The sequence below is a fragment of the Dasypus novemcinctus genome, chromosome 18 (genome assembly GCF_030445035.2).
Source record: "Dasypus novemcinctus isolate mDasNov1 chromosome 18, mDasNov1.1.hap2, whole genome shotgun sequence".
In the NCBI taxonomy this organism is placed as follows: domain Eukaryota; kingdom Metazoa; phylum Chordata; class Mammalia; order Cingulata; family Dasypodidae; genus Dasypus; species Dasypus novemcinctus.
The window spans coordinates 85,328,692-85,348,555 of record NC_080690.1 but is presented as its reverse complement, the minus strand read 5'-3'; the positions used below and the strand labels follow the sequence as shown (position 1 = coordinate 85,348,555).

The 19,864-nt window shown below is 43.7% G+C and overlaps 1 protein-coding gene and 1 pseudogene across 1 annotated transcript in view; both read right to left on the bottom strand.

Annotated features, from left to right (window-relative positions):
- The window catches only part of LOC101415247 (zinc finger protein 850), an 80,491-nt gene extending 67,800 nt beyond the window's left edge, over nucleotides 1–12,691 (bottom strand). Inside the window, 3 exon segments of the mRNA XM_071209017.1 lie at nucleotides 2,490–2,585; nucleotides 8,012–8,138; nucleotides 12,258–12,691. Of these exon segments, the coding sequence (XP_071065118.1) occupies nucleotides 2,490–2,585; nucleotides 8,012–8,138; nucleotides 12,258–12,284 (250 nt within the window). The 5' untranslated portion in view covers nucleotides 12,285–12,691.
- Nucleotides 12,692–17,976: 5,285 nt separating this feature from the next.
- Nucleotides 17,977–19,041, bottom strand: LOC101425330 (tRNA methyltransferase 10 homolog A pseudogene; annotated as a pseudogene).
- Between the last annotated feature and the right edge of the window lie 823 nt (nucleotides 19,042–19,864).

Here is a 19,864-nt window from a genome sequence, read left to right as displayed (position 1 = left end):
GTATAAGGAACAAAATCATTTCAGTGAAAAAATGAAAAATAATGCCTCTGGAACTGTTATATTCTGACATCTGTGAAACCTAGGTTTCCTATATCTGTCGTTCCTGATCTTTGGACTCTTGACATCCTGACAGGGAGACCCAGGGAGAGAGACTGGGACAGGTGACAGAGTCTGGAGTGGACACACCATCTCTACCTGAATGGGAGTGGGCAGAGTAATAATGATGCTGTGTGGGTGAGTTTGCTCTAAGCGAGGACATCTCATGGTACTAACAGAACACTAGGAAGGAGAACCTAATGTAGTCAAGATGTGTACACAAAGAGATCAGAAGACATTTCTCAAAGAACGTGTCCCATGAGGTAAGTTCTAATGAAGAGGTAGGGGTTGCCACACAGAGAAAAAGCAGGAAGGGCAGTACTGCATTAGGAGAGACTTCAGTGCAGTGAGAGGATGGTGTTGATGAGAATGCAGAGGCAGGCAGGACAGGGGGGAAGCTGATTTCTAAGATTCTCACTTGGGTGACAATAGGAATTGCTAATCCCTCTCCCAGGACTGGGCTTATGGGGCAGAAGTGAGCAGGATCTGGTGGACACATTGAGTCTGGTATGCCTGAGGAACAGCTGGGTAAAAAGACTACTAGATAGACATGATCTGGATGGAGAAAATTGTAACATTTTACTTGAAGACGTAAGATCCATATAAATGAAGAACTTAGTAATATAATGCTGGCAATTCTAACCAAATCAATATATAAATTCAGTGCCAACTCTAAGAAAAACCTCAAATGGGCTTATCATAAAACTTGATAAGCTTATTCTAGAATTTATATAAAAATAAAAAGGGTCAAAAATATCCCCAAACAAGAATAAGGAGGGGGACTGAGCCTATCAGGTAATAGAATTATTTTGAAATTATAGGCATTGAGCAGCATGGTAGTGATATAGAGATTAAAAAACAAATTAGCAATGAAAAAAGAACAGAGTATAGTTAGAGAGAGTAACTGGGAGAGAAATAAATGCCTTTTTCCCTCGAAGTTCAGAAGGCAATGTGAGATACTAATTATGAATAATACGATGTGAATATATCTAAGAACAAACATTTGCTGGGTCCCTTTCTATGGTTTGGGACTGTCATAAGTAGATTCATGCATCATCTGATCATACCCTCAATCCATTTTTTGGAATAGATTGAATGTAGTAGATGGAGTAGAAGTGTACCAAATCATCTGCTCATCTCCTTGGCCACACAGATCAGTCACATGTATCCATGATGTAAGAATGACTAGATACCTAGCTAGTGGAGAGTGAAATTAACCTATGTGGACAGAAGTGGATGTATCTTCTTTCCTTCCTTTTGTTTCCCTTCTGCCAGGAGGATGACAGGACAACCTTAAAGCCATGTGGGTCTCTGAATAAGTGTGAGGCACACTCCTCCACGCTGACCTAGTTTTTACTTAAGTTTCTCAGATTTTCTTAGATGTGTATGCTGAACCATGGATATTTTGGAGTTTATCTTTTACAGGAACCAGCCATATATAACATAACCTAAATTATGTACAAGTAACAATGAGATTATGCAAATTTCATGGCTGGTGGGAGGCAAAGCCAGGTTTTAAGTCCAAGCAGTTAGAAGCCCAGATCCTGATCTTATCTAATACACTCCAGTCCTCCTGAGGAGCAATGCAAAGGGTGATGACAGTGGGGGGATGGTGAATGTGGCAGTTTGATATTATTTATGAATTCCAAAAAGAGATATTATGTTTGTAAACTGTTTCTCTGGGCATGATACCCTTTGATGTCTTAAATGCAAAGGTTTTACGTTTTACTTGATTAAATCAAGATTAGGGCTTTGATTTGACCACATCATTAGGGCATGCAGGGTTGAGTCCTGGTCTCCTTGGGAGACTGATAAAACAGACTCTCACACAGAGAAGTAGATACACAGAAAAAGACACAGCAGAGGAGAGAACTTGTTTTTGATGCTGGAGACTCAGGGAGAGATGAGACATTTGCTTGATAATTTATTGCTGACTTTGTGAAGAGAACAGAGCAGCTGAGAAATGAGCTTTATACCAGCCTACAGCTGAGATCATAAGCTGGGCCCACGGAGCCTTAAGAGGGAAGAGGAAGGCTGAACCCTTGCTGATATTGGCAGTCATCTTGCTTCAATACATGGCAACAGACATTTGGCGAGAAAGTACCTCTTATGGTACACTGAGTTGGACTCTTTAGGGCCTTATAACTGTAAGCTACCCCAAATAAATACCCTTTATAAAAGTCAACAGATTTCTGGTATTTGCATGGGTACCCCTGTGACTGACAGGTCCAGGGAGTGTAGAGGACAGAGGAACCACAGATCAAAGGGCTCTATGGCTCCCAGTCCCCAGAAGGGCAACAACAAAAAATTTCCCCAGGGATTCCAGGGACTGTGTTCTCCTGGTGGTCTGAAGGCTGCAGAGAGCCCCACCTGTATGGAACTTAGCTGCCTACCTGCAAAGGGGCTTTGGGAGAGGTCTTTCTTCACCATCCATAGCTCCTGTCCATGCTCCAGTTGGTAGATCAACTCTGGTTTGGGAACAGTACACCCTGTTCATAGAGAAAGAAAGAGGATACAGGGATTTTGGTGAGAAAAAAATAAAACCTCTAAATCTAGTCTAGGACTTCAGCATGGGGTTGGGACCTCAGAATGAAGCTATTTCCATCCCAGTAAACAAAATGTTAATCTGAGACCTGCAAACCAAGGGCACAGATGTCACCTTTGGGTCCTAAAGACTGTAAAAAGTAGTGCTACCTAGTTTAGGCAGCACCTGTTTCCTTGATACCATCCTATAGAATCTCCACAATATTCAGTGGCCTAGGTAAAATGATCTCCCTCCATCTAGAAGGTGATTTTTAATCTAAGTGAATGCATCTCAACCTCCCTGTGTTTCAGAACCACCTGGGGCTATCTGGTTCCAAATCTCTGGGGGTGAAGTCTGGTTGTCAATGGGTTTTAACAATGCCCTAGGTGATTCTGGACACCAGGGAGTGTTGAAAAGCACTGGTCTTCATTATCTTGCAAAAGGCATCCCCCATCATCAGTAGTCTTAAGTAGGGTGGTGACTTAAGTCAGCCACTCTTTGTGAAGAGAAAACCTTTAATTCCAGGAAGGCTGAAGGAGAAGGCTTGTCACCCTGAAGCATCATGCCACTCCTGTGAGGGAATCCATCTCAGGTCCTGGACCAAGGAGAAGTAGCAGTAGCAAAATGAGAAGTGAGCTGGCATTCACCAACCTAGGAGGTAGCCCTACCTTTTAACTTTTTATTAGGTGAGGTACTAAATTTCATGAGCTTTTTATCAGGTGAGATGATAATTTCCTTCAGGGTTTAGCAGGTCTTCTGTTGGATGCAACCAAACATGTATCTATAGATGTAGGGAGCTGGGAGGGATAAAAAATATGAGAACTCTGTACAGATGTCAATGACAGAGGTACCAGGACCCAAAAGAGGCATAACTGGCACATCTTGAATTGTAATTCAAGATTCATTTGGTCAACACTAAGCAAAAGCTCACTAATGTCTTCCGTGTCAGCTCAGTGTCGGGACACTGGAACAGTGAAAGAGACCTTCCCTTAGTTGTTAGGAGTCATGCCCCCCAACACCACCGAAGGGCCTTTGCACGGGCTGTCCTTCTATCTGGAATGCTGTCTTCTCCCCTACCTCAGTCTGCCTACCTAAGCCTAATTTTTGGGTCTCAGCTCAGATGTCACATCCTGCAAAGACTTCTGAACTCTTGCTCCTAAGTTAACATGCTAATAATTAAGTTTGCCATGCTGCCATAGAACTTTTAATTCCAACAGTAAGTGAAAAACATAACATTTACGAGGTATAACCATATCCCAGGGACTGTGGCAAATATTTTAAATGTACTACATTAAAAAACAATTGAATTAAATTTATGAGCTAATTTATAGAAGAACTGACACATTTAATATGAGTCTTTTCATCCAGGAGCAAGGTATGTGTCATCATTGATATAAGTCCTTTGGATTCTTTTTTTTTTTTTTTTAAGATTTATTATTTATTTTTAAAATTTATTACTCTCCCCTTCCCCCCCACTCCCAGTTGTCCACTCTGTGTCCATTTGCTGTGTGTTCTTCTGTGTCTGCTTGTATTCTTGCGGTGGCACTAGGAATCTGTGTCTCTTTTTTGTTGCGTCACCTTGCGGTGTCAATTCTCTGCGTGTACGGTGCCGTTCCTGGGCAGGCTGCATTTTTTTCGTGCGAGGCAGTTCTCCTTACAGGGTGCACTCCTTGCTTGTGGGCCAGCTCAGCACAAAGGTTAGGAGGCTCTGGGTTTGACCCCTGGACCTCCCATGTGGTAGACGGACGCTCTATCAGTTGAGCCAAATCCACTTCCCAGTCCTTTGGATTCTAATCAAAGTGTTACATTGTTCTTCCTGTAGGCTCAATATGAAATGAGTATTCTATTTTAGGATCTCCTCACAATATCCCCAGAAAGTACATCCTGTGATAGGCACCATTTTATAGATAAAGAGGCTCAGGCAGACAGAGATTGACTGAAAGGCACATATTGGTGAATGGTTGAGCCAAACTGGAAACCTATGCAGAGCCACCTCTGGCATCTGTGCTTTTTAGTCACAGAGCTACAGAACACTGCTTCAGAAGGGGCCACGTCCAGGCATGAGGCAGATCATGACAATTGAGAATACCAGTAGTGATGTTACAAGGGATCCCAATTGCCAACCTGCATGGAGCTAGATGCCACCAGGCTCCGTTCTGAGCCTTTTCTATAAATGAGCCACTAATCCTCACAACAGCTCTCTAAAGTGGACACTATATTATCCCTTTCTACCCCTGAGCGTATTGAGGCACGGAGAGCTTCAGTAACTTGCCTAGGGGCCTGCAGCTCATAAACTGAAGAGCTAGGATTGAGCACCAGACAGTCTATCTCCAGACCCTGGTCTCCCCAGTGCCACACTGAGGAGGAAAGGGTCCAAAACCTTGAGTGGGGCCAGCAGACTTGGAGAAAGCAGGCCATACAGGTACGTGGGACAGGTTAGTAGGAGGATGAAATCTTTTAAGAAACAAGGGCAGAGATGAGTAGATTTGGAGATTCCCAGACTTCAGCATTTACATGAACCACTGGAAAGTAAAAAACTGGGAATCCTACATAGTGATTTGGACAAAAACGGGCATTTGACACAAACACCAAATACTGTATACTCTCATGAACATTTCACACAAGAAAGGACTTTTACCATTAAAGAAGTGTAGAGGACTACATCTCAAAATAAAGTTACATCTTCTAAATTGAATGAGTTAAACATTATGAGGGACTGTGCATGGGCCATATTTTCCTTACTTTGCCAAGAATGGGTATATTGTGAGAATTAAATGAAGTCTCAGCAGTACCTGGAATAGTTCTAACACAAGGTCAGTATTCAGGGGATGTTAGATGTAACCATTATCAATTGCTTTTTCTTTAAAGTTACTCCCCCCTACCCCCTTTTTTTCTGATTTCTTCAAAAGGAAATCTCCTATTGCTCTGGTAAATGGTAAAACCAGACTTGCTTGCCTTAGTAGAAGGTTATAAGAAATTATAAGGGGAAGCAGACTTGGCCCAGTGGTTAGGGCGTCCGTCTACCATATGGGAGGTCCGCGGTTCAAACCCCAGGCCTCCTTGACCTGTGTGGAGCTGACCCATGTGCAGTGCTGATGTGCGCAAGGAGTGCTGTGCCGTGTAGGCGAGCCCCATGCGCAGGGAGTATGCCTCGTAAGGAGAGCTGCCCAGCGCGAAAGAAAGTGCAGCCTGCCCAGGAATGGTGCCACACTCATGGAGAGCTGACACAACAAAAAGAAACAGATTCCTGTGTCGCTGTCAACAACAGAAGCGGACAAAGAACACGCAACAAATAGACACAGAGGGCAGACAACTGGGCGGGGGGGGAGAAATAAATCTTAAAAAAAAAAAATTATAAGAATGAAATAAAAATAATCTTATTAAATCCCAGCATGCTCATGTAGCCTGCTCAGGGCTTGAGCCTCAGAAGGCTCCCTTTGTTGAAAAGAGAACTTACCAACAGCTGGGGAGTATAAACACTTAGCAGTCAACTCAGACATTATCTCAGTAACAAAAAGAAAGAAAGAAAATGGAAAAGGGATGACTTCCTCAAAGTGTCCCCAATACCAGGTGATGAAGTGTCTGTGTGTCCTCTGTCAGGGTTTCTTAACCTTGCGATAATGGTCATTTTGGTCCATTGTGGTGGGCTTTCCTCTGCATCATTGTGAGACTGTTTAGCAGCACCCCTGGTCTCTATCCAATGGATGCCAGTAGAGCACCCATCCCAGGTATGACAAACACACACCTCTCCAGATGTGACCAAATGAGCTTGGTTGGGTGGGGGAATCACTTTAATGGAGAACAACTGGCTTAGAATGCTATAGATAAGGGATAGGAGAAAGCAAGTGTGACAGAGGCTTAAATGCAATCTGGTGGTCAGAAAGTAGCAGGAGGAGAAGGTGGTGACTGTGTTGAGTGACCAGCCATCAGCCATGTGAAATGCTGAAATGCCCCGAGAACACTCTGAGGCAGAGAAGAACAGGTACAGAGGTTCCAGGCAGGCATGTGCTTGGGGGAACCAGCTAAAAGCCCAGCACATCTGGACAGAGGGCGCTCAGAGGAAAGCAGTGTGCAATGTGACTGATGGGGTTGGCAGGGCCAGATAGAGGATTGTTTAAAAAGTCTTTATAAAATATCTAAATCTACTGATTTTTTTCCCCAGTTTTATCTCATCTTACTTAAATAAAACATAATTCCAGTTCTCTAAAAATATGCATATTTTACCCTAAGCAGAGTTTTGTGAATAATCCTCATTTTTCCCCAAACAGAATAGTCTAAGATGGTTATTATCCTCAAGCAGAGAATCATCTAAGTTAGGATTTATCAATCTTGGCACTATTGACATCTTGGGTTGAATAATTTTTTGGTGGTGGTGGTGATGGTTGGCCAGAACATTGTAGGATGTTTAAAAGCATCCCTGGACTCTACTCACTAGACATCAGTACCAGCCCCCCTTTAGGTGTAATAACCAAAAATGTTTCCAGAAATTGTCAAATGTCTCCTGGGAGGCAATGCCGCCACTGTTGAAAGCACTGCTTTAACTTCTCTCTCCTTTCAGTTAAGGATCATGGCCCCGGCCTTAGGAAACAAGATGATCATGAAGGCACAAGGGAATAAAGAAGCCTCATAACCAAGATTGGGCTGTTTAGAACAATACCAAGTAGCACTGATGGCAATGGCTCCTGGGAGGCCTGCTTGACTCACACCCCTTGGAGATCAACCCATCACCCACAGTCTTGGGCTGTGGGAACACCTGACCCAATGAAGCTTGGTCATTCAGATCCCTCTCCAGAATATGGAATAAAGACCTCAGATCGAGGCTAGCCTGAGCTGGGTACTGGGATGGGAAGTTAGGGGACATATGGGCTCGGGTGGTCATTTCCTGCTTTATGGACATCTCCATAGTAGTCAGCTGCAGAGAGAGAAAGAGAAACGATATAAACATATAAAGAAGTACAGATGGGGAATCTGGGGCCACAGTGTGCAAGGGCTGGGGTGGCACTCTCTGTCACAAACTTGGCATAGTGAAAAATGCTATTCTGCAAAGAGTGATGTGAGCAGACCTACAGAGAAAAGCAAGAACGAGGGACTCGGAAGCCAGGACATATTCATGGTTATTCTCAGTTCCTGCTATCAGGCCTCATGGGACCCAAATGGAATGTTTGCCCCCATGATCTCAAGAGAAATCCCCATTTTCTTTCAACACATTCTTCTCAAAGGGAAACCATGTTTCTTGCCCAAAGAAACACAGAAAGAGGTGAGGCCAAGAATGACTGAGGCTTTGGGGAGGAGGAGGGCAGGCTCCAAAGGCCTTCACAAGCCAGGCCTGAAGCGAGAGGTGGAACGAAGGAGGTGTGAGGTCTCCTGCACCAGCAAGTGGTGAGAACTTACCCAGAGAGACCAGGAGCCCACAGTTCTCCATCATCACCTCCCGGTACAGGGTCCTCTGGGTCAGGTCCAGTTGTCCCCACTCCTCCTGTGTGAAAGTCACAGCCACATCCTCAAAGGTTACAGATACCTGGAAGGTCAAAGAGATGTAGTAGCATTTACCTTGGGGCTGATGGGTAGGAATAGAGACCATCACTCAGCCATTGGTAAAGGTTTAGGGAGACTCAAGGGCCAAAAAACTGTGTACTTCCTAAGGACCTAACTCTGTGTTGGGCTCAAGGGGAAGGCACACATTGCTTTGGACAGAATACATTAGTGAAAGAGAGAGAAGCTGCCTATGTAGGGTCCATTGGAGAATGACACAAGACAAATCTTGCATGCACCGTGAAATGGAGACAGGACACACTGCGATGTCAGAGAAATGGGGAAATAATGCAAGTGACAACAATAATAATGGTATTTGCAGCAGAAGCTGAGCCTAACTGATGCTCACTCTGTGCCTATCACATGTTGAGGGCTTTACATGCCATGTTACAGAGACTAAAAGTCCCAGATCCGAAGGCAGACCTCTCAGGTTCGAATATAAGCTCCTGAAACTGACTTTATCTTCTGTGACCCTGGAAACATCATTCTTTTTTTTTTTTTTTTTTAATTTTTTTATTTTTTATTGACTTTGTAATAATATTACATTAAAAATATATATGTGAGGTCCCATTCAACCCCACCCCCCCACCCCCCCTCTCCGCCCCCCCAACAACACTCGTTCCCATCATCATGACACATCCATTGGATTTGGTAAGTACATCTTTGGGCACCTCTGCACCTCATATACATTGGTTCACATCATGGCCCATACTCTCCTCTATTCCATCATGTAGGCCCTGTGAGGATTTACAATGTCCGGTGATTACCTCTGAAGCACCATCCAGGGCAGCTCCATGTCCCGAAGACGCCTCCACCTCTCATCTCTTCCTGCCTTTCCCCATACCCTTTGTCCATTATGTCCACTTTTCCCAATCCAATGCCACCTCTTCTATGTGGACACTGGATTGGTTGTGTCCATTGCACCTTTATGTCAAGAGGAGGCTCAGATTCCACCTGGATGCTGGATGCAATCCTCCCATTTTCAGTTGTAATCACTCTAGGCTCCATGGTGTGGTGGTTGTCCTTCTTCACCTCCATCTTAGCTGAGTGTGGTAAGTCCAATAAATCAGATTGTAGGTGCTGGAGTCTGTTGAGGCTCAGGATCTGGCTATCACATTGTCAGTCCAGAGATTCAAATCCCCTAAATATATCTTAAACCCCAACATTAACTGCACCTCCAGCACATTAGCATGAAAGTCTTATGAAGGGAGATCCCATCTGAGTCCAGATTCATCACACATAAACACCATTTCCAAAGAGGGGCCATCTGCCCTGGTAGTTAACCCCATCGGCCATGACCATAACTCCCATGGGTCTCTTTAGCCCTCAAAGGAACCAATATCTGGGGGTTGTATCTGCTTTATCTGTCTCTCTGACTCTGCTCAGTTGTGCATGAGGGCAAACCTTCTGCCAGCCTCCAGACTCTTTTTTAGAAACTCGTAGCCATATAAACTCATTTTTCCTTTCCATTTCCCCCTTACTTTAGGTCAAACAGCATTTTAAAGTCATGGTATTTTATGTAGACATGGATATTCTGCTGATCCGCATTGAACCTTCCGTATAAGGTCATTTTCCAGTTGCATCATCAGGGAAACATCATTCTTAAGCCTCGATTTCTGGTCAATATAACATGTCCCAATTCACAAATAATTGTGAGAATTAAAGAGAAAATATTCAAGGTTTGGTGTGCTTTGGGATTTTTAAAATCAATCCTCCCACAGCCCATAAAGTAAGCACCATCATCATCTTCATGTCAAAGTCAGTGATCTGGACAGAGGCAGGATTTATAGATGGGTCCCCTAGACAGGGTGTAATCATGTAAACCCAACACTCTCCCATCACCAAGCAAATCCACAGTAACAAGGTCATGAAGCATCTCCATTCATTTTTGCTGTTAAAACCACTTCAGGCTCTCCTGGAAATATTTCTGTGAATGTGGGCAGAGGAGTGGAGACATCCTCACTGTCTTCACAGGACAGGCAATGAAGGGCGCCACTTGTCTGGGGACTTGCAGAATCACCACCCTCTTTCGATCTGACAGCACATATCCCTGAAGCCAGGATACTTCAGGACCAGGGAACAAGAGTGGCAGACAGGGAAGCAGATGTGGCTCAAGTGATTGAGCTTCTATATACCATATGGGAGGTACAGGGTTTGAGTCCCGGATCTCCTGGTGAAGGCAAGCTGGCCCAAGTAGAGAGCTGGCCCACGCAGAGTGCTGACCCATGCAGGAGTGTTGACCTGTGCAGAGAGCTGGCACAAGATGATGCAACAAAAATGGACACAGAGAAGAAAAAATAAGAGATGCAGCAAACTAGGGAGCTGAGGTGGCACAAGAGATCGAGCAACTCTCTCCTACTCTGGAAGGTCCCAGGATCGGTTCCTGGTGCCACCTCAGAGAAGACAAGCAGACACAGAATAACACACAGCAAATGGACACAGAGACAGTGAGCACAAAACAATGGTGGGGGTGAGAGGGAGATATAAATAATTCTTTTAAAAAAAGTGGCAGAAGATGATACAGGCTAAGGTCATGAAAACACAGGCCTCTGACCATCCATGTTTGTACTGGCTGCAGATAGGATGAATATCCAGAAAAGATCATCATCTTGCCCTCCCAGGACATGTCTCACGAGATGGGGGATGAGGAGGCAGAGTAACAGTAACTGCAAGGTTTTTTTGGGTCTCCTTAAAAATCAATATACCTTATCTTTGTCCACAGAAGTTTCCTCTTCCTGGAATGCTCACCATTACCTAATGTCACCTGCTGGAAGCAAATCTTGTAAAATTTCTTTTAGGTGTCATGGCCAGGGCTTCCTAGCCCTCTGTCAGTAGTGGAATGGGTAAAAACGCAGGCTCTGGTAACCTACATACTGGGTGTGTGTGTGTTTTTTTTTTTTAAGATTTATTTATTTTATTTCTCTCCCCTCCCCGCCCCCCCACCCCAGTTGTCTGTTCTCTGTGTCTATCTGCTGCATGTTCTTCTTTGTCCACTTCTGTTGTTGTCAGCAGCATGGAATCTGTTTCTTTTTTTGTTGTTATTGTTGCGCCATCTTGTTGTGTCAGCTCTCCGTGTGTGTGGAGCCATTCCTGGGCAGGCTGCACTTTCTTTCGTGCTGGGCGGCTCTCCTTACAGGGCGCACTCCTTGTGCATGGGGCTCCCTTACGCAGGGGACACCCCTGCGGGGCAGTGCACTCCTTGTGCGCATCAGCACTGTGCGTGGGCCAGCTGCACACAGGTCAAGGAGGCCCCGGGTTTGAACCACGGACCTCCCATGTGGTAGACCGACTGCCCTAACCACTGGGCCAAGTCCGCTTCCCGGGTGTGAGTTTCTGGTACTTAACAACTGAGTGACCTTGGGCAAGTAACTTCTCTGAGCCTCAAGTTCCTCTTGTGAAAAAGTGACGATAATAGAAGTTATCTCTGAGAAGTTGAGGATTAAATGAGAAGTCACTATGATTGCCTGTCAACCCACATCACAGATCCAAGCAAGGGTAGGTATTACAGCTATTTGGTTATGATTATTATTTTTCCTCTTTGCTCCCAAAGACATCCTGGAAAACCCAAGAAGTCTTTCATAATTTTACCAGGTTCCTTACACAAAAATGCTGGCCCACGGGCAAGCAGGGCAGTATCAACTTTAGCCTGAATTGCCAGGAAAGGGCACTCCAAACGAATGGCATGTGAGCACATGAAAGGGCAGTCCTTCAGATATCTGGAGACGGTTTTCCAGATAAAAGGCAAAGGCTGGGAAATGGACGAAATTTAGCATGGTCAGGCAGGGGTACCTGAAGAGCAGTGAACAAGGGAAGAATGGAAGGAGACAAGCTCGGAGGTGGTGGGCCAGGGCTGACCGGGATTAGATTCATCCTGAGAATGATGGGGACTCCTGGAAGAAGCGTCACTCATCCTTCGGCCACTTAGTAAGCACCTGTTTGAGACCCGACACTATTCTAGAATTGAGATTAAATGGTAAACCAGCTCCATTTGGCATCAACAAAACACAGGTACAAAGATAAATCCAGCGAACTATTTGATTCCCAGTCTCTGTAGGCGCCCTCTTCGCCCTAGCGGAAGGCAATTCCGAAATCATCCTCCACTCACCTGGGTCAGGTCCATCAGCGACGCCATCGCTGGATGAAGGGACTCTACGGACCAGGCAGGGCCGGGGAGGAGAGAGCCCAGGACCGCTGGGCCAACCCGCACGCCGCCTTGCCTGGCCGGCCTGGGCTGACCGCCGCAGTCCGAGCCTCCGTCTCCGCCGTGGAAGATGCAGGCCCGGGCGCGGCCCTTAGCGGCTGCGGGGATGAAGGGCGGGTGCGGAGGCCACAGGGAGCCCTCAGGCCCGGCGGACGCGGAGGGCACCCCGTGACGGGGACGGGGCTCACGACTTGTACAAGGGTGCAGAGGCGGGCCCCACCCTCCTTCCCTGCTGGGTCGCGACGCGAGAGCCGGAAAGCGGCCCTGGACCAGAGGTCAGCTCCCCAAGGCCGACGGGGACGCAACCATCACAAGCAAATGGCGAACAAGACCGAGACGCCGGAAGTCCCGCCCCCGCCGGCGTCGTCGCGGACTCGCTCCTCCCCTAGGCCCTCATTGGCTGGACGTACGAAGAACAGCCTTCTGGGTAAGGTAGTTTCCGCGCACAGCCAGTCTGGCGAGGAGCGCGTTCCTCAGCAGGTCGTCTTCCAGGCGCGGAGCGCGGGACCTGGAGCGCCGCCTCAGCCCCGCGTCGTTTCCGAGGACGCAGCATGAGGTTACGGAATAAGAACTGCGAGGCCGGAGTATGACCCGGCAGGCCGTGTTAGGACAAGTGCTAAGGGGTGGAACTGGCCTGCATCGCGCTTGTGGTTTTCCGGTTCGTTGGAGGGACCGGTGAAAGAGCTGCCAGAAAGACCACCGCTGGAGGATGCTGAAGTCCGCGCCCACGCATACCGCAAGCAAGGAAATGCCGTCTCCAGTGCAACGTTTGGCCCAGCGCTGACCGCCCCATGGTGCGCGGACTTCTGGATAATAAGCCTGAGCAACTGAATTGTGGGCTTGCCAACTCCTGAGGTGGGAACTGGACAGGTGAATGAAGTATGGAGGGAAGATCAGGATTCCAATTTCAAACGTTGTCTCTTTGAAAGGTCTGTGAGACCCCAAAGTGTACGTGTCACATGAGCAGTTCAACTTGTGACTGAACATATTAAACAGTCTTAGAAGTCACCATTAATGATTTTAATCCCCATAGCTGCGGAGCTGAGAGAACAAAATGCATCTTTCAAAGAGATGTGGATATATATTTTGATTGAAAAAATGAAATCAGAGAGTACAGACAATACCCCCAAGAGGTCTAATTTCTAAAGATAAGAAATACGGTGACAATATATTAATTGGATGAAGGAATGAAAGGGGAGTTACTTTCCTAGAAGATACTTTTGTTGAAAATAGATTATGGAGAAACTTGGTTTGGTTATCATGCAAAGAATATTGGGATTTGTCACTAGCAATAGTTGAGGAATTTACCCAAGTAGAAGGAGAGACATACTTTCATTTTCATACATGTGTACCCCAGAGGGTTATATTAAATGGTTTGGGGGTAGGATATAGAAGGAATGTTAAAGTTAAGACTTCTGTATTCTCTGTGTCACAAGACCAGAATTCTAAAATTACTGGGAGTGAGGAAATCTAAATAGATAATGGAGAAAATTTGAAATTCTTACTGTAAAGCATGTCAGGTGAACTGCCAAATGAACATGTTGGTATCAGCAATGTAATTGCTTAAAAAGAGGATAAATCCATTTCCTGTTAGGTATTTTATTTACCTACCCAGGAATATGCTAACCAGAAGAGAGCTGAATTCCCAAAGCTACACAGGGAAGTTTAACAAGGGGAATAAAGTATTTCTCAACTGGAACTGAAGTCATCAGCATATCAAGTAACAATATGAGCAATGAATATTAGCAGTTATCTGGTAGTTTTCACTGAGAGTGGTGAAGTCACCAACCCTAGCGGGCCAGAATGGGCACCATCTCAGAATATTTCCATGGTGTTATGGCCTGAATTGTGTCCCCCCAAAGGTATATTCAAATCCTAACTCCCGCCAAGAATATGTAAACCTATTTGGAAATAGTATCTCCGAAGACATGGCTAGATAAGATGAGGTCAACCAGGATTAGAATTGGCCCTAATCCCAAAAGGGTAGTCCTTTTAAGTAGGGTGAAATTAGACACAGGTAGACAAACACAAGGCCATGCAAAGACATAAGGTGGTAGACGCATTTAGAGGCCAAGGATGCTAAGAATTGTCAGCCTGCTTATGGGTTTGATGGTGGATAGCCCTACTGACATGTTGATTTTGGATTTCTAGCCTCCAGAAGTTTCAGACAATAATTTTGTTTTGTTTTGTTTTGTTTTAGGCCCCAGTTTAGCAAGTCTCCATTAAGCTCCCTTCTCTAAAACCCATGGACTTTAATTATGGCCATTCTCTACTGGTCCTTGAAAGTATTTGACCATGCTACCCTCTCACAGGCAATTACTAAATAAATTACAGAAAGGCTTACTGCACCTTTGAAAAAAATCCCCTCACATGGTGTTTTAGTTTGCCAAAGGGGTGCTGATGCAAGGTACCAGAAATGGGATGACTTTTATAAAGGGGATTTATTTGGGGGTAAAAGCCAAAAGTTCTAAGGCCATGAACAGACCAATCTGAGGCACAATCAGAGATGCTTTTTCACCAAAGTCCACTACTGTTGATCCTGGTGTGTTGCCACATGGTGAAGCAAGATGCCTGCCATTCTCTGCTTAGGTCTCTCCTTTCCCTCTGGGATCACTGTCTCCTCTTGAACTGCTCCATGGGCCCAGCCTCTTGTGGGCTTTGTACTAAAGCAAACCTCTCTCACATTGCAGAATCAAATATGCTCCATTAGGAAATTAGAAGTAAATAAATAAGAGAGGCTTTCCCTGGCCTTTATAGCCTCCCTCCCAAAGCTCTAGGAAGAGGGTCTGCAACCCATTACTGGGTCCAGAGCCCAATTTTGAGCAACTAACAAGGACAATCCTAATGATCTAGGTTGAACCAAGAGTCAAAGAGCAGCAGTAATGCACAGCTTCCTGCCACTAAATTCCTATGAAAGAAAGAGATATTGAGCATCTGAATAAACTTCCAACCTAGTCAGATGGCTAGACATCAGCAAAAATTATGAGCAATACAAAGAAAATGGAAGACAAGGCCCAAGAAAAGCAATATATCAAAGCCACAGAAGGCACACAGGATTTGAGAGAACTAATTAAGGTGATACACAAAATTTCCAAAATCAAATAAATGAATTGAAAGACAATATGGCTAAAGAGAGAAAGGAAATCAAGAAGATATAGAACAAGCACAAAGAAGAATTTGAAATCCTGAATAGAAAAGTAACAGAGCTCATGGGAATAAAAGTTACAATAGGTGAGATAAAAAAACACCTTAACGACATTAAAAAAAAAAAAAAAACTTGAAATGATAGAAGAAAGAATAAGTGATACTGAAAACAGAATGGCTGAAATTGAGAGAAAAGAACTCAGAGAAAAAAGAAAGGAAAAAATTGAGTGGGAGTTTAGGGAGTTGAATGACAACATGAAATGTAACAACATATGTGTCATGGGAGTTCCAGAAGAAGAGAAGGGAAAAGGGGCAGAAAGAGTATTTGAGGAAATAATAGCTGAAAATTTCCCAACTCTCATGAAAGGAATGAACTTACATGTCCAAGAAACGCAGCATACTCCGATTAGAATAAATCCAAATTGACCTACTCCAAGACACATACTACTCAGAATGTCAAATGTGAAAGATAAAGAGAAAATTCTGAGAGCAGCAAGGGAGCGGTAAACCATACAAGGGATACCCAGTAAGACTTAGTGCAGATTTCTCATCAGAAACCATGGAGGTGAGAAGATGGTGGTATGATACAATTAGGATACTGAAAGGGAAAAACTGCCAGTCAAGGATCCTTTATCTAGCAAAACTGTCCTTCACATATGAAGGTGAGCATAAAATATTCACAAACAAAGTGTAACTAAGAGAGTTCATAAAAAAGAATCCACCTTGCAGAAAATATTAAAGGAAGCCTTAGAGCTGAAAGAAAAAGATAGGCAAGAGAACCCTGGAGGAGAGTAGAGAAGAAAGACTAGCAGGAAGTATAACCAAAAGAGTAAAAAGACAGATGAAAATAGATTTGACCTATGAAAACCAAAGAATAAATGGTGGAAGGAAATATGCATTTACAGTAATATCATTCAACGTGAATAGATTAAACACCATGTATTAGTCAGCCAAAGGGGTGCTGATGCAAAATACTAGAAATTGGTTGGTTTTTAAAAAGGGAATTTATTTGGGGTAGGAGGTTACAGATACCCGGTCATAAAGCATGTTACTTCCCTCACCAAAGTCTATTTGGAGCGAGATGTCTGCTGATGTCTGTGAGGGTTCAAGCTTCCTGGGTTCCTATGTTCCTGGGGTTTGCTTTTTTCCGGGTTCAAGGTTCCTTTCTTCCTGGGGCTGGCTTTTCTTTCCTCTGCGTGTTGACTTCCGGAGGCTCCAGCTTAAGTCTTCAGCATCAAACTCCAACATCAAAACTCCAACATCAGAAACCCTCAGCTCTGTTCTTTGCCATGCCTTTTATGTGAGTCCCCACCCACCAAGGGGTGGAGACTCAATGCCCTAATCATAACTCAATCCATGCCCAGGTTACAGATCAGATTACAAACATAATCCAATATCTATATTTGGAATTCATAACCATATCAAACTGCTACACTCCACCCTCTGAATTCCAAAAAGACATTACAATATTTGAAAAACCTTAAACCAGTAACAATGCAAGTATTAAATCATATCACAATCATTTTAAAGAAATACAGTTTGTCTTGGGGCAAAGTCCTGTCTGCTACAGACCTCTGAAACTTATAAAACAATTCATCTGTTTCCAGTACACAAATGGACAGACTAAGGATAAACATTTTCATTACAATAAGGAGAAATTGGGAGGGAAGCATGAGGAATGGGTCCTCTACAGTTCAGTAAACCTGCAGGGCATCCTCCATTTGATTTCAGTCTGAGACTCATTTTTTTTTTTGTGGTTAATTTTAATACTATGCATAAAATATTTATGTGTATATGCATATATACGTACACATTCACCACATTTCCAGTCTTGCACTATTAATATTAACTCAAAAGCATAGAGCCATGATACTACATGATACTAGGCAGTTAGACACATATCCAAAACTATTAGAGAAAAAATTCAGTGATTGCTCCAGAACTATGAAAATGCATAGCAAAGGAGGAACAGATATGGGCTTGATAGTCTAAAGCAAATAAATTATTAAGTCTATCAATCTGATACTTCTTCCTAAAATCACTACATTCCTTTGAAATAACTAAATTGAACATGAAGTCTGCAAACTAATAGTGGGTAACAGAATATTCTGGTAGCCTTATGGGAGATTTATGAATATCTACCTCCACAGATAAGTAGCCAATATGTTAGAAAGACATTGCTATGAACATAAAATAATAAAACTGAAGATCAGAAAGTATGTTCTGAAGAATACAATCTAGGAAATGAAAGAAAATGAAGGTATAGTAATAAAGTAAAATTCCCTAGAAATTCTTGAGGCTTAGAAAACAATTTTTTAAAAGCCCACATTTAAATCTCATTATGCAAAACCAAAAAAAGTTTTCTTACAGAATGGAAAAAACTGAGCATGCAGCTTTTTAAAAAAATACGTTTTTAACTCACAACAGAAATAAAAGGAAATAAATTTCTTCCAATTCTAAATATTCAACAAAGACCTCAATTTCTTCTAATTTTTCCTCAACTAAAAGAGAAACAGATAACACTAGTATAATACAACATTCACTGTAGATTCAGTGCTATTTTCTTTATCCTGCTTTTCTTCTTCATGTGCTGATTCTAGTTCATTTCTGCTATATTCTTCCTCACTGGAATCACTGTCCAATCCACCTCTAACCTTGGCAGAGTTCTTCTCATGTGAAGAACTTTCACAGACTTTGTCTGTGGGAACAGCTGCTTTCTGTTGGCATAATATAGTAAAAAATGCTTCTTGCCAGTCTCTTGTTTATAGGTATTCCAGAATAATCTCAAATACACGATTGACTGCCAAAACTTTTTGCCTATTCATCTTCACAAAGTTTGCAAGGGGGAGTTGTGCATGATCAATTCCATGATCTGATGCTTGTTTTTGTGTGAGTCCCTTGTGATGATTGTAATCTACTAATCCTCAAATTACATAGGCCTTTGATTCTTCTAATTCCTTCAGTACATTAGGTGAATCTGATGTAAGATAAATCAGGTCTTCTTTATGAGTTCACTGTAGTGCTCTGGTCTGATGTGGATCTCCTTCCAGTTGACCCATTCTTTGTCATTTTCATCCATGTTCTTTTTCAACTGGCCTTCATGGCTTGTCAAGTAAAACTGCACAGGATGCAATGCATGTCGGTTTTCTGCATAACATGGTTGAATCTGTTTATGAAGTTTCTTAATGTCCTTTAATACCATCAAGTCATCAAAACTACAGTCAATGATAAGGCGAAGTGTGCTGTGAACAACATCTCTTCTAACACGTTTTCTGTCATTTCTTTCTGAGTTTGAGTTTGATTCCAGTTGACATTGTTGCTCTAATTTTTTTCTCTTGCATTTTTCTTTCCGCTTTTGTTTGCAGAGTTCTCGTTGTTCTTCCCATTGTTTCTGTTTTATTAGCTTCTTCATTTGTCGTTTAAATATAGGTTCAAACCCTTCACATAATTTTAGCTTCTGACTCTCCTCTTGATCTTCATTTACATCTTGCCTTCTTTCAACATTAGTAGTCTCAATAAATGCTGGCAACATTTCAGATGACATTTTTGGTGCTTACCTCAGTCTTCTTAAAATTGTCCTCAGCTCACCACCATGGGGCTGAACAGCATCTGTAGCAACTTCCCTTCTTGCCCCCTCTACATTTCCCAACGGCGCTATGGCAGCTCCTCCCACTCTTTGATCTCCACCACCGTGCATCTGAGGGAGGGTGGTGGAGACTCATTCTTAAGATGATGGTTTCTTCTCCTTGGGTCCATTATGGGGATCCACCCTTTCCACAATCTTGCCCAATGACCATTTTCTTGGTTCCACCCTCATCAAGCATCTGGGTGTCCACCAAGCTCCAGACCTGTCCCTCCAAGAGTGTTGGGATGATTGCCACACCTCACCCAATCTTTGGGTTAGAGTCTTAACCCCCCTAGTACAGTGACATGAAGACAACATTCTCCCTAACCTTTGGCAAACAGGCTCAACCTTTTCAGAGCAATGAGTTGACCACCTGACCTTCCCTAACCTTTGGGAGATAGGTCCACCCCTCTTAGACCTGTGGGGTGCTGACATTAACCGCCTTAATTCTTGGGGAATGTGCTCCACCTTCTCTGTACCCTGGGGCAGCAAAACTCTCCCAGAACATCAGACAGGAACATCTACCCTCTTCAACTGCTGGGGCAAACTCACCCATGTACACATGGGTGGGGTTCCTCTCTTGGCCCAAGGTTAAGTCTTTTTTTTTTTTTTTTTAAGATTTATTTATTTCTCTCCCCTTCCCCCCCACCCTAGTTGTCTGTTCTCTATGTCTATTTTGCTGCGAGTTCTTTGCTGTTGTCAGTGGCTCGGGAATCTGTGTTTCTTTTTGTTGCATCATCTT